Source organism: Hylobates moloch, unplaced genomic scaffold (genome assembly GCF_009828535.3).
Source record: "Hylobates moloch isolate HMO894 unplaced genomic scaffold, HMol_V3 SCAFFOLD_8, whole genome shotgun sequence".
NCBI lineage: Eukaryota > Metazoa > Chordata > Mammalia > Primates > Hylobatidae > Hylobates > Hylobates moloch.
In genome coordinates, this window is record NW_026652283.1 from 42,509,297 (window position 1) to 42,524,008 (window position 14,712).

The following is a 14,712-nucleotide window of genomic DNA, read 5'->3' on the forward strand; positions in this document are numbered from 1 at the left end:
TGCTGGGATTACAGGCATGAGCCACCGCGCCCGGCCATGTATTTTCTTCAATAATAGGACTTGAATGTTGAAATTACTCTTTGATCCATGGGCTGCAGAATGGATATTGTGTTAGCAGGTGTTAACATACTAATCTTGGCTGGGCGCGATGGCTTACGTCTGTAACCCCAGCACTTTGGGAGGCTGAGGCGGGCGGATTACTTGAAGTCAAGAGTTTGAGACCAGTCTGGCCAACATGGTGAAACCCTGTCTTTACTAAAATTATAAAAATTAGCTAGGCGTGGTGGCGCATGCCTGCCATCCCAGCTACTCGGGAGGCTGAGGCATGAGAATCGCTTGAACCCAGAAGGCGGAGGTTGCAGTGACCTGAGATGGCACCACTGCACTCCAGCCTGGGCGACAGAGCGAGACTGTCACAAAACAAAACAAAACTCTGATGGAGTTGTGCAAGCAGATTAATGTTTTTTGTTTTGTTTTTTGAGACGGAGTCTCGCTCTGCTACCCAGGCTGGAGTGCAGTGGTGCAACCTTGGCTCACTGCAACCTCTGCCTCCTGGGTTTAAGCGATTCTCCTGCCTCAGCCTCCTGAGTAGCTGGGATTACAGGTGCCCGCCACCACTCCGAGCTAATTTTTGTATTTTTAGTGGAGACTGGGTTTCACTGTGTTGGCCAGGCTGGTCTCGAACTCCTGACCTCAGGTTATCCGCCTGCCTCGGCCTCCCAAAGTGTTAGGATTACAGGTGTGAGCCACTGCGCCCAGCCTCCATCAGTTTTTGGATGACCAGGTATATTGTTAGTGAGCAGTAATATTTTGAAAGGAATCTTTTTTTCTGAGCAATAGGTCTCAACAGTGAGCTTAAATAGTCAACCATGCTGTAAACAGATGTGCTGTCATCCAAGCTTTGTTCCATTTATAGAGCACAGGCAGAGTAGATTTAGTATAATTCTTAAAGGCCCTAGAATTTTTAGAATGGTAAATGAGCATCAGCTTCCACAGGCATTGACTTCTCCTCTGTAGCTATGAAAGTCCTTGATGGCATCTTCTTCCAGTAAAAGTCCATTTTGTCTGCACTGAAATTCTGTTGTTTAATGTAGCCAGTTGCATCAATTACCCTAGCTAGATCTTCGGGATAAAACTTGCAGCTTCTATATTAGCACATGCTACTTCACCTTATACTTTTATGTTATGGAGATGGCTTCTTTGCTTAAACCTCATGAACCAACTTTTCTTCTGTAGCCTCCTCACCTCTCTCAGCCTTCATAGAATTGAGAGTTAGGGCATTGCTCCGCATTAGGCTTTGGCTTAAAGGAATGTTGTGGTTGGTTTGATCTCCTGTTTAGACCACTGAAACTTTGTTCATATCAGCAATAAAGCTGTTTACTTTCTTATTTGTTTGTTCACTGGAGGAGTACTTTTAATTTCCTTTAAGAACTTTTTATTTGCAGTCACAGCTTGGGTAAGTGTTTGGTGCAAGAGGCCTAGCTCTTGGTCCATCTCAGCTCTTTTTTTTTTTCAGCTGGAGTCTTGCTCTGTTGCCCAGGCTGGAGTGCAATGGTGCGATCTCAGCTCACTGCAACCTTTGCCTCCTGGGTTCAAGAGATTCTTCTGCCTCAGCTTCCCAAGTAGCTGGGATTACAGGCATCCACCACCACGCCTGGCTAATTTTTGTATTTTTAGTAGACCATCATGTTGGTCAGGGTGGTCTCGAACTCCTGACCTCAGGTGATCGACCCGCTTCGGCCTTCCAAAGTGCTGGGATTACAGGCATGAGCCACTGTGCCTGGCCCCATATCAGCTTTTGATGTGCTTTCCTCACTAAGCTTAATCATTTCTAGCTTTTGGTTGATTGATTTAGAGACAGAGTTTTGTTCTGTCACCCAGGCTGGAGTGTGGTGGCGTGATCATAGCTCACTGCTGCCCAAGTGATCCTCCCACCTCAGCCTTCTGAGTAGCTAGGACCACAGGTGCATGCCACTACCAGGACTGGCTAATTTTCTTTTCTTTTCTTTTCTTTTTTTTTTGGTAGAGATAGGGGGTGTCTCTCTATGTTGCCAAGCTGGTCTCAAACTCCTGGATTCATGCATTCAGCCCTCCTTGGTGCCTCAAAGTTCTGGGATTACAGGCGTGAGCCACCACACCTGGCCTTTAGCTTTTAAGTGAGAGATGTGAGACTCTTCTTTTACTTGAACGCTTAGAGGCCGTTGTAGGGTTATTAAGTGGCCTAATTTCAGTATTGCTGTGTCTCAGGTAATAGGGAGGCCCGAGGCGGGAATGACCAGTTGGTAGAGCAGTATCTGTGAAGCACAATAAAGTGAAATGCAATAAAACAAGGTATAGTTGTAAAAAGGATGTCACCTTATGACAGAGGAAGATACGATCAAAATGCAAGTGACAAAAGTGAGTGAAGAAGGTAAGTGCCTTGATCATAGAGAGATACTTGTTGACATGTTAAGTTGGAGATGCACAGGAATGGTTGGGAACTCAACCCAAAAAGCCTAAGGGCTGCAAGTTGGATTGGGGAACATTAAAGGGGAATGATAATACCAACATTATATTTGTTTCTCAGTCAGTGCTGGGCTAAGATATATTTGTTTGCATTTGACAGAGCATTGTTTTTAGGTAAAACATGTCTTCCCAGGATGGTTCAACTAGTAGTACAGAGGGTCTTCAGACAATGTTGTTTGATTATAATATTGATGAAGAAAAAAAGAAACCAGTTCCTGGCCGGGGTCACTCTCTGTGTGGAGTCTGAGCATTGTCCCCACATCTGTTTGTTTTTCTTTCCAGTACTCTGCTTTCTTCCCGCATCCCGAATATGTGCATGTTAGGTTAATTGGCACATCTGAATTGTCTCAGCCTGAGTGAGAGTGTGCCCTGTGATTGAGTTGTCCAGGCTTGGTTCCTACCTTGTGCCCTGAACTGTTGCGATAGGCTTCAATCATCTGCAACCCTGAACTGGAATAATCGGATAAATAATCATCTTACTTTTTTTTTTTTGAGACGGAGTCTTGCTGTCTCCCAGTCTGGAGTGCAGTGGCATGATCTTGGTTCACTGCAACCTCCACCTCCTGGGTTCAAGCGATTCTCATGCCTCAGCCTCCCGAGTAGCTGGGATTACAGGCGCCTGCCACCACGCCTGGCTAATTTTTGTATTTTTAGTAGAGACGGGGTTTCACCATGTTGGCCAGGCTGGTCTTGAACTCCTGACCTCAGGTGATCCTCCTGTCTCAGCCTCCCAAAGTGCTGGGGTTACAGGTGTGAGCTACCTCACCTGGCCTTTCTTTTTCTTTTTCTTTTGGCAGGGGCGGGGGACAGAGTCTTGCTCTGTTGCCAGGCTCTAGTGCAGTGGTGCGACCTCAGCTCACTGCAGCCTCCACCTCCTGGATTCAAGTGATTCCCCTGCCTCAGCCTCCTGAGTAGCTGGGACTACAGGTGTGCGCCACCACACCCAGCTAACTTTTTATATTTTTAGTAGAGACGGGGTTTCACCATGTTGGCCAGGATGGTCTCGATCTCCTGACCTCGTGATCTGTCCACCTTGGCCTCCCAAAGTGCTGGGTTTACAGGCATGAGCCGCCGCACCTGGCCCCGGCCTTTATTTTTCTTAATCTTTCTTCAATGTATGTATAGCTCATACTTATTTCAGTGTTTAATATTAGAAGTGTCTTGATCTTTATTTAGAAGTTTGGTGATGTTTTTGTGACCAGAAATATGGAATAGGAACTAACTCTTATTTATGTCAATTAGCCTTTGGTAAAATTGGTTTTGTTATATGTTTGGCTTAAGTTGCAGTTTCCAAGAGCCTATCGAAGACATTAAGGGAGGACTTACTTTGCTTTAATTGGAAGCAGCATTGGTCAGGAATTGGGTTTCATTTTAGCGGAGCTTCCTGTGGTCTTTTTCCCTTGGACAGTTGTTGTGATGTTAGGTTTTTAAGTATTATCTCCCAACAACATCTATTTGGTTTTAGTTACCTCAAAGAGCTGTATTGTGGATTTAGGCATACTGTAAAAGAGTTTGGTATAGAGAATGAAGTACATGCCAAGGAATAGAGAGCTGAACTGAAATCTAAAGGTCCTGAGTTTCAGAAACCAGGTCATATTGCAATAAAACCTTAGATTTTTTTATTTATGAGGTTGATAATTTTGATACATCCTGTTGTTCCATGCCCAGGCATATCACTAAGGGAAGATTTGGCAGGCATGGTACCTGGTTGAGAGCAAGAGCTTGAAAGATTTCCAAGACAATTTTAAAAGAGGAACACTCTGATTTTGGGATGTTTTGAAAACTTCTGAAGTTTCATTTTTTTCTTTAGGAGTGATGAAGAGAAACTGGATATAAGAGTAACAGCTAGATTGCCCACTCATTAGTGGTCTGATTAAATCATCTCACTTCTGCATGTTTTTCCCCTTATCTTCTTGCTAATGGATGGCCAGGCAGAGGTATTTATCCTCCTCCTACTTACCCATTGTCATTGGTATTTCAGACTTTGCTAATCTATCCTGGTCACTTTTCTGAAGAGGTTCTGACTTTGAAAAGATTTACACTTGAGAATGGTATGCACCCACATTTCCAGCCTTTAAGTCTGCCTTGTAGCTTCCAGGGCTGTCTCAGATGTTTGTGTGTGTGTGTCCTTTCTGTCATCCCCTTTTATTTTAAATCCACTTCAGTAAATCAGTTTCAGGTAGATTTCTGATTGCAGTCCTACTTTAAAGTCCCGGAGCTTTGGACTTTAGTCTAAGCTTCTGGAATAGCTTGTGTAACCATTTCCTTTGGTTAGGCAATTCCAATAAGTATTTCAGGGCCAAGCTTTCCAAGATTCCTCCCCCCCCTTTTTTTTTTTTCCTGAAAGGCCATATCCCAGCATCAGTCTTACCCCTCCACTTAGGGGTAATTAGTTATCAGACTGTGCTAGATACTGTGAGGGATCCAGAGAGATGAATCATGTAGATCCTACCCTCAAGGAGCTTGTATAGCAGGAGGGAAAATAAGACATACACATTGATGTGTACGTCATACAAGGTATCAAATACAGTGATTGTACAAGGTGATGTGGTGAGGACAGAAAGAGAGGTGCAGATCGGGCCTCCTTAAAGCTCCCAAGGGAGGGACCAGTTCCAGAAAGCGGTAGAGAATACTTCATGGAGAGATAGTAATTCAGTTGAGTGCCTGTAGTCCCAGCTACTTGGGAGGCTGTGGTAGAAGGATTGCTTGAGCCCAGGAGGTAGAGGCTGCAGTGAGCCAAGATCACGCCACTGCACTCCAGCCTGGGCAACAGAGCGAAACCCTGGCTGCGAGGAAAAAAAAGAGAGAGAGAGAAAGAGTAGTTTAACATGGAATGAAGAGGATCCTGGAATGAGTCTCTTCTTTCTTTTATTTTTTATTATTATAATTTTTTTGAGGCAGGGTCTGCCTCTGTTGCCCAGGCTGGAATGCAGTGGTGTGATCATAGCTCACTGTAGCCTCAAACTCCTGGGCCAGGAGATCCTTCTGCCTCAGCCTCCTGAGTAGCTAAGACTTATAGGTGTGTGCCACAATGCCTATTAAAAAAAATTTTTATTCTTCTTCTTTTTGAGATGGAGTCTCACTCTCGCCCAGGCTGTTGTGCAGTGGCATTATCTTGGCTCACTGCAACCTCCGCTTCCGAGGTTCAAGTGATCCTGTTGCCTCAGCCTCCTAAGTAGCTGGGATTATAAGCATGTGCCACCATGCCCGGCTAATTTATTTTGTGTTTTTAGTAGAAACGGTTTCGCTATATTAGCCATGCTGGTCTTGAACTCCTGACCTCAAGTGATCCTCCACCTCAGCCTCCCAAAGTGTTGGGATTACAGGTGTGAGCCACAGCTCCTGGCCTAAAAAAATCCTTTTTTTAGAGACAGAGTCTCATTGTGTTGCCAAGGCTGATCTCAAACTACTGGCCTGAAGTGATTCTGCTGTCTCAACCTCCGGAGTTGTTGGGATTACAGAGGTAAGCCACAGCACCCAGCCTCCTCTTACTTTTAAATACATTCTTTCCCTTATTATCCTAGAAGATGAACCCAGAATATTTTCCATGGGCTTGTAGATGTTGGTTTTTTTTTTTTTTTTTTTTTTTTTTTGAGACGGAGTCTCGCTCTGTCGCCCAGGCTGGAGTGCAATGGCGCAATCTCGGCTCACTGCAAGCTCCGCCTCCCGGGTTCACGCCATTCTCCTGCCTCAGCCTCTCCGAGTAGCTGGGACTACAGGCGCCCGCCACCACGCCCGGCTAATTTTTTTGTATTTTTAGTAGAGACAGGGTTTCACCGTGGTCTCGATCTCCTGACCTTGTGATCCGCCCGCCTCGGCCTCCCAAAGTGCTGGGATTACAAGCGTGAGCCACCGCGCCCGGCCGTAGATGTTGTAAATGGACTACTTCTGTAGCAAAATCAATTTATTTGCAATTCATGCATTAAAATAAGAGGTGGTGATTAACTAAGGTTGCTTGATTTATTTATTTATTTATTTATTTATTTATTTATTTATTTTGAGACGGAGCCTTGCTCTGTCACCCAGGCTGGAGTGCAGTGGCGTGACCTCAGCTCACTGCAACCTCCACCTCCTGGGTTTGCAACCTCCATCTCCTTGGTTCCCAAGTAGCTGGGACTACAGGCATGTGCCACCACAGCCAGCTAATTTTTGTATTTTTAGTAGAGATGGTGTTTCACCATGTTGGCCAGGCTGGTCTCGAACTCCTGACCTCAGGTGATCCACTCGCCTTGGCCTCCCAAAGTGCTGGGATTACAGACGTGAACCACCGTGCCCGGCCTGCTTTATATATATAATAATAATTGTTGGGTGTTTTTAAAGCTCCCTGCAAAGAATGGATCTGCTTTAGGAAAAGCCTTTTGAATAAAAGTACTCACTTTCTCCAGGAATTTACATTAACAATTTATGTTTTTCTAAGAGACATTACTAATAATATCTGCAAAGGTGTTAGAAAACATGCTTCAAACCTTTTTCTCTTTTTTCCTGGTGAGAAGATCTTGTGTCCTTCAAAAGAAGATTACCTTTGTCTTTTGAAGTCAGGAATTTATAAAAAGAGTTTGCTGGATGGAAAAATCATAAAGGCCATAACTCTAAAACCTAATGTAAAGAAGAACAGTTAGAGCTGTCCAAAGATGGGAAAGAATGTCTTACCAGTAAGCCAGTTTCCCGGAACTGGAGTGGGGGGCCCTCAAAGGTAAGCCAGTTGACCACTTACGGTAGAATCACCCGGGGTTGGGCAGAGGTTGAAGAAAAGCTGCGAGCATCTTACAAAGAGGTGGACTTGAGTGTCTCCTTGTGTCTTTTTTTTTTTTTTCAGTCCTGAACTTCTATGATGCAGTAAAATGTAAAGGATATTATTGACTTGTATTTTTTGCTTTACCTATTTTGGATTTCCTAATGTAGATGGGCTTCTCAATTTTAAAACTTAACCTTTAATACATTTTCAGTTCCAAAAAAATTTGATAACTTCTGTTTTGTACCTGACTTCCACTGCTACAGTATGTGGCTCTGAGCCAGCCAAAGATTCCTGATCTGTTGACTACACAGGTGTTTGGGAGCTGATCATGCCTGCACATCTGTAGTTGGGACAGTTCAACGTTTAAAAGCAGACTGCACAGATGGTTCTGGACATGCTTTTTGAATTGTGTACCTTTGTAATGTTTTGGGGGGATATCAGAGGACAGCCAGAATTTGTTACCAGACTTGTAAATCGTACAGATCTTTGTACTCCAACTAAACCTACCCATCCGTTAGCGAGTATACAGAGATACTGTCCTGGCAATTGTGCATCTTTCTCCTTTGACCTTAGCAGTTTGCATGGCAAGTTGTGCCAGGATGAGGCCTGTCCAGGGACCCATGCAATAAAAGGTTAGATTCTTTTAAAGTTTTTTGATAATTATTATTATTTCCAGAAAGATATTTTTGTTTGCCCCATTTAAAAAGGTTACATTGAGTCACTGTCTTCATTTTCATGAGTACCTTGTAGAAAACTATTAATACTGATAAATAAACTTCTCTAGATTACCTTAATTTTGTTGTTGTTGTTGTTATTCTCAGTACGTCTAAGAGAGTAGCATATAGGCCATGTGTATGTGGTGATAAATGAAAATGCAGGGGTCTTACTTGGTTATTTAGGACTTAAGATTTTATCTAGTCATTTTCAACTGTGATTGAACACTTCCCCTTAACTCTCTTCAGAAACTCCAAGATCATATTGTATCCCACGTACTAGAATTTCTGTTCAGCTGTTTATAGGCCTCCACCACAAGAAGTTGGCTCCAAACCTATTCCCATTACATCATCACCCACTAATGTCATTACACCAGAATGAAATCTGCTTTGAAGCTTGTATTCTTGTTTTCCTTCCATTTCTTTCCCCTCATCATTTCCTTTAGAAGGAAAAGGGAAGGAAAAAAAAAGAAAAAAATCAGAGACCTGTAAACATTTAAGAGTGAATTGGACATCCCCACAGGCTAAACCTAGAGTTGTCAGCTTTCATTCCATTCTGCTGTGATAGAGTGTTCTGCCCAGTATGTATCCAGATGGAGCCTGGAAAGTAACAAGTCTGGTCATGTGACAACTGGCTTTGGTGCTTTGCTTTCAGCCCCTCAGAATTAGTTCCTAATGGCTCACATAGCTCTCTGCCAGCATCATGTCACTGGCATGTTAAACCTTTTCAAATAATTCCTCAGAATAGAGATTCTTAGGAGAGCACTAAATTTCTCCATTCTTTGTGTTTAATTAAACTGTTCTTGCATTTAAATATTTGCCACATAAGCGCTTAAGACATTACAATACAGGTTGAATATCCTTAATCTGAAAATCTGAAATCCAAAACTTTTTGAGCCCTGACATGACGCTCAAAGGAAATGCTCATTTTGGATTTTGGATTTTCAGATTTGGGATGCTCAACCAGTAAGTATAATGCAAACTTATTCCAAAAAAAAAAAAAAAAAGGCTGGGCGCGGTGGCTCATGCCTGTAATCCCAGCACTTTGGGAGGACAAGGCGGGTGAATCATCTGAGGTCAGGAGTTTGAGACAGCCTGGCCAACATGGCAAAACCCCATCTCTACTAAAAATACAATTAGTCAGGCGTGGTGGCAGATGCCTGTAATCCCAGCTACCCAGGAGGCTGAGGCAGGAGAATCACATGAATCTGAGAGGCGGAGGTTGCAGTGAGCTGAGATCACGCCACTGCACTCCAGTCTGGGCAACAAGAGTGAAACTCTGTCTCAAAAACAAAAGTCACAATCCCAAACATTTCTGGTCCCAGGCATTTCAGAATTTCAGATAAGGGATGCTCAACCTGTGTTATCTACAGTTATAACTGACATGAGTTTCCTTATTCATCTTCCCTTCTTTGTCACAAAGCAGTTGACTAAATTGCAGGTTCTAGCCCTCTTTCTCTATCCTAATTTTAATTCTACTTTTTTTTTTTTGCAATGGAGTCTTGCTCTGTTGCCCAGGCTGGAGTGCAATGGCGTGATCTTGGCTCACTGCAACCTCTGCCTCCTGGGTTCAAGCGATTCTCCTGCCTCTGCCTCCTGAGTAACTGGGATTACAAGCGTCTGCCACCACGCCCGGCTAATTTTTGTATTTTTAGTAGAGATGGGGTTTCACCATGTTGCCCAGGCTGGTCTCGAACTCTTGACCTCAGGTGATCCACCTGCCTCAGCTTCCCAAAGTGTTTGGATTACAGGCGTGAGCCACCGCACCCGGCCTCTCCTTTGTTTTTTTTAACTGTCTTTAAGGCTTCCAGTTGCCAGTGTGCTGTGTTAGGCTTTGTGTTTAATAACATGGTTCAGGTTAGGAAAGAACTGGCAAGTAGTTTCATTTCAGAGGCTTCATGTTACCTACGCAGTTATTGGCCTCCTGTCCTTTGAGGCAGATTTGCCTGAGATTAGAAGGAATAATCATCATCAGGAGCCTCAGAGAAACAGGACCACAGTGCCTAAAACAAAATAGCGCGCTCTCTCCCTTTTTTTTTTAAGAGACAGAGGCTTGCTATGTTGCCTAGGCTGTCTTGAACTCTTGGGCCCAAGTGATCCTCCTGGCTCACCTTCCTGAGTAGCTGGAACCACAGGCATGCGCCATTGTGCCCAGCTTGGCTTTTATCTTTTAAGACTCTGGGTTTACATTTCTGTACAGTACTAATCACTGGGGACTTTTAATATAAAAATTTGCTGAAGGCTGTGGCGTGGAGTATGAGAAGCCACAGAGAACTTGAAAAAGCTTTGGAAAGAATGGCATTGAAAGTTATGGGCTGGACTAGGGCAACAAAGTACTTTTCCTCACCCCACACCCATATAAGAAGTTAAAAGTCCTTGATTAACATTAGGATTTCAGCTTACATTTCTAGCAACTTTTGATATTCTAGTTGGGGCTCTTCAGTAGTCTCTATGGTATAAGCTACATAGAAGGAAAAACTTTCCTACCAATGTTTTTAAGATGTAAGTCCATGTTAAAATCTTTTCAGCATAATTATATACCTTATCAAACTGAAAAATTGAATAGATTCATAAAAACATCCACAAATATACAAATGCCTAATCTGGACAGAAAGTCTGACTTTATTGTTTCTAATGTGTCTTATGTATGTGTTTATTTTCAGTTGTCGAGATGTCCACAGAAGGAGGATTTGGTGGTACTAGCAGCAGCGATGCCCAGCAAAGCCTACAGTCGTTCTGGCCTCGGGTCATGGAAGAAATCCGGAATTTAACAGTGGTGAGGAAGAATGAGAAACTTTTATTAGAAACTTTTAAAGAGTATAAAGAGCTCTGGGAAATTAAGCAAAACTCAGACTAAAACATTTTTAATTTCAAGCACATTCACAGAGGCATAGTTCATCCCTGACCTGTGGGTAGGAAAATGAAAACATAATTTGCCTTCTGTGAGGTAACTGCAAGGGTGTCTTTTATATCTCAGTGGTCTTCCATAGGCATGTGGTAAATACTTTGACTTGGAGGTAGTTTAATGTGAGGCATATCTTTTAGGACTTACAGAAAAACGGAGATCTCATCTTCCTTCAGTAGCTGTAGCTCAATTTTTAGGCCTGATTTACTGGCCCTACCACATTTCTAGAACTTGGTAAAAACTATTGGGCAATTTATTCAACAACGAATTTATTGTGATCCAGGAATTCTTTCCAGGTGTTAAAAAGATATACTTTGATTGCAGTTTCTCAACAGCTGCATTATTGGCATTTTGGGCCAGATAATTCTTTGTTGTGAGGGGCCATCTTATGCATAACAGCATGTTTAGCAGCACCCCTAGCCTCTACTCACTAGATGCCAGTAGCACCCCTCCCCAAGTTGTGACAACCAAAAAATGTCTCCAGACACTGGCAAATGTCCCCATGGGCAAAAATCATCCCCTATTGAGAACTACTGACTCAGAATAATTAAATATAACCTCGGCCTGTGAGGAGCTTACAATCTAGTAATTACAACCAGAATAATTTAGTCAGTAGGTATTTATTAAATACTTACTGAATCAGGCACAGTGATGAGTCCTGAAGCAGTAAAAGTCAAGGAGCACAGAGGACATGGTGCTTGTTTCTTTCTGGTTGAGTTAGGGAAGGGTTTAAGTAAAGGGAACATTTTTGTTGAGTCTTAAAATATGAGTAAGCATTCACCAGATGTGAAGGATGAGAGGGCAAAGACAAGGGCATGCATAAAGACATGGAGGCCCAGAGGGGAGGGCCTTATAGTTTGGGGAACATCAAGACATTCAGAGTACCTGGAGGTTACTGTGTGTTTAGCGGAGGTTGAGGGAAGGAGTAAGTATTTGGTATGAGAGTGGTAGTGGAAGGTGAGGCAGGTTAGAGTTGGAATATTTTTGTAATACAGTTGTCATGTCCTTAATGAAGAATGTTCATTAAGGTGTCATTTTAGCACATACTAAAGGAGCTCCCTGTGTTGGCTGTGTCATTCCTGTCCTGGAAATACTAGCATCCTGGCAGAGCGGACACTGGATTCCTTCCTGATGTAGAATTAATGTTGCAGTTGCTTAGGGTTAGTGACCTTTAACTTCTGACGTTACAGTGTCAGTTTATTCATTCACTCAACAAATACTTATTATGTACCAACTAAGGCTATGCTAGATACTGTGGATACAGTAATGAACCAGACAGACAGGATCACTGCACTCATGGAACATACATTCTGATGAGACAGGCTAGTAAACAAGTCATTAATGAAATAAAATAACTTATTATGATAAATGCCCACTGACTTCAGGGATAAAAAGTAATTCATGTTTTGGATATACCTCTAGGTCATGTTTGTTTATATGAAGAGTTTTCAGCAGTTGAACTTGGCTTAGCCTTTCTCAGACTGGCCTGGGTTCAGAGTGGATTTCCACTGGAAAGTCATTGTTCCTCTTCTGCAGTCTAAGGTAGTAGTTATCTAAACTGTCTCAGATATAAAAGAGAAGGGAGGAATAAATGAAATAATAAAGTCAAAAGTGGGGTGTTTTGTTCATATTTTAGGGGGATAATCTCATGATTAAGCTTATCAGCTTTTGGTGCTGGGGTCAGCTTGGTGTAAAATAAATGCTCTCCTGGGGTGTGGTGGGACTAGGCCAATCGAGCAAGCCTGTGCTGCAGCTTGAGCCGAGAGGCATAAATCCAGGATCAGGGAAGTGGCCAGATAAACTCTGGAGGCTTAAGCTCAGCACTTAGCTTTTCTGTTTTGTTGGACTTTGATTTCTTTTTTTTTTTTTAGTTGTAGTAAAAAAACACATAAAATTTCACCCCTTATCCATTTTTAAATGTACAGTTCAGAAGTATTAAGTATAATCACATTGTTATGAAACTTATCTTGAGAATTTTTTCATATTGCAGTACTGAAACTGTGCACTCACTAAACAACCACCATTCTGCTTTCTATGAATTTGACTATTTTTGATAACCTCATAGAAGTGGGATCATATCATACAGTCCCCTACTTACGATGATTCAACTTAATGTTTTTTCCACTTTACAGTGGTTAGAAAACGATGTGCATTCAGTAGCAGTTGTGCTTTGAGTACCCATTCAACCATTCTGTTTTTCGCTTTCAATCTAGTATTCAATAAATTATGAGATACTCAACACTTTACTACAAAATAGGGTTTGTGTTATATTATTTTGCCCAACTTTAGACTAATGTAAGTGTTCTGAGCACATTTAAGGTGGACGAGGCTAAGCTATGACGTTTGATAGGCTAGGTGTAGTAAATGCATTTTCAACTTCGGATCTTTTCAACTTACAATAGCTTTATCAGGATGTAACCTCATTGTAAGTAGAACAACATCTGTATTCGTCTTTTTGTCTTATCTTATTTCACTTAGCATGTCTGTTGAAGCATGTGACAGGATGTCCTTCCTTTTTTATCTTTTTTCTTTTTTTTTTCCTTTTTGGAGACAGGGTCTCACTCTGTCATCCAGGCTGGAGTGTAGTGGTACAATTATGGCTCACTGCAGCCTCGACCTCTCAGGCTCAAGCGATCCTCCCGCCTCAGCCTCCTGAGTAGCTGAGACTACAGGTGCACGCCACCAAACCCAGCTAATTTTTGTATTTTTCTGTAGAGGCAGGGTCCCACCATGTTACCCTGGCTGGTCTCAAACTTCTGGGCTCAAGCAGTCCTCCCACCTCCACCTCCCAAAGTGCTGGGATTATAGGTGTGAGCCACCATGCCTGGCCTTTGTTTTTTCTTTTTTAAAGAGACAAGGTCTCACTCTGTTGTTCATTGCTGGAGTGCAGTGGCAGGATTATAGCTCACTGTAGCCTTGAACTCTTGGGCTCAAGGGACCCTTCCTCCTCAGTCCCCTAAGTAGCTAGGACTCTAGTTTTAGTGCACCACCACACCTGGCTAATTTTTTTTAAAAAATCTTATGTAGAGATGGAGGTCTCACTGTGTTGCCCAGGCTGGTCTCAAAATTCCTGGCCTCAAGCAATCCTCCTGCCTTGGCCCTCCAAAGCACTGGGATTACAGACATGAACCATCATGTCTGGCCTATCCTTTTTTTTTTAAGGCAGAATCATACCCTGTTGTGTGTATATACTACATTTTGTTTATCTGTTCATCTGTTAATGGACATTTGGGTTGGTTCCACCTCTTGGCTATTGTGAATAGTGTTGCTGTGTTACATGAGTGTGCAAATACCTCTTCAAGACCCTGGGCTTTGATTTGTAACCTACGTGGTTTACAAGTTTGATTGCCAACAAAGCTGATCATGATGTTGACCAAATTTTAGTCCCTAGACTTTTAGTCTATCAGAAGTTAAAAGAGAATTACTTTGAGGGATTCAGTTTTGGTTCAAGTTTTGTGGGTGAAGAGAAAGAAAAGTAAAGAGGAAGTTGTCTTTAATCCTTCTTGTATTGGTGACTAATTAAAATTCTCCTCCTATATACTTTTGAAAGGGACTCCTAGACCTCTGCCATGCTATGTCTTTTGTATCAGGTGCTTAGAACAATGTCTGGCATATAGTAGGTGCACAATAAATATTTGAACGAATTAGAGTCCACTTCAGGTTTAGTGCAAAGCAACATCAGTTCCATGTTTGAGTAAGAATGCAATCCAGTAAAGTCAGGGTAATTTTTTTCCCTTTGTATGACTCTTATTTTCCCCTCTTCTCAGGAGTACAACATGTGATGGCATCTGCTTCTCTGACTGCGCTGCTGCCTGTGTAACATGACCAAACATTTTAGCATTTAATCTGTCCCT

The 14,712-nt window shown here is 42.5% G+C and overlaps 1 protein-coding gene across 7 annotated transcripts in view; it reads left to right on the forward strand.

The window, feature by feature from the left end:
• Window positions 1–14,712, forward strand: part of NFYC (nuclear transcription factor Y subunit gamma) — a 79,204-nt gene that overhangs the window by 35,403 nt on the left and 29,089 nt on the right. For 4 of the 7 annotated variants that reach the window (XM_032160434.2, XM_058442061.1, XM_032160440.2 and 1 more), the window contains exon 2: window positions 10,617–10,729. In XM_032160434.2, the coding sequence (XP_032016325.1) occupies window positions 10,625–10,729 (105 nt within the window). In that variant the 5' untranslated portion in view covers window positions 10,617–10,624. Of the gene's footprint in view, window positions 1–5,765; window positions 5,969–6,998; window positions 7,199–7,813; window positions 7,873–10,616; window positions 10,730–12,301; window positions 12,401–14,712 lie in introns of those variants that run through there. The other 3 variants (XM_032160437.3, XM_032160432.2, XM_058442060.1) reach the window with 3 other exon arrangements.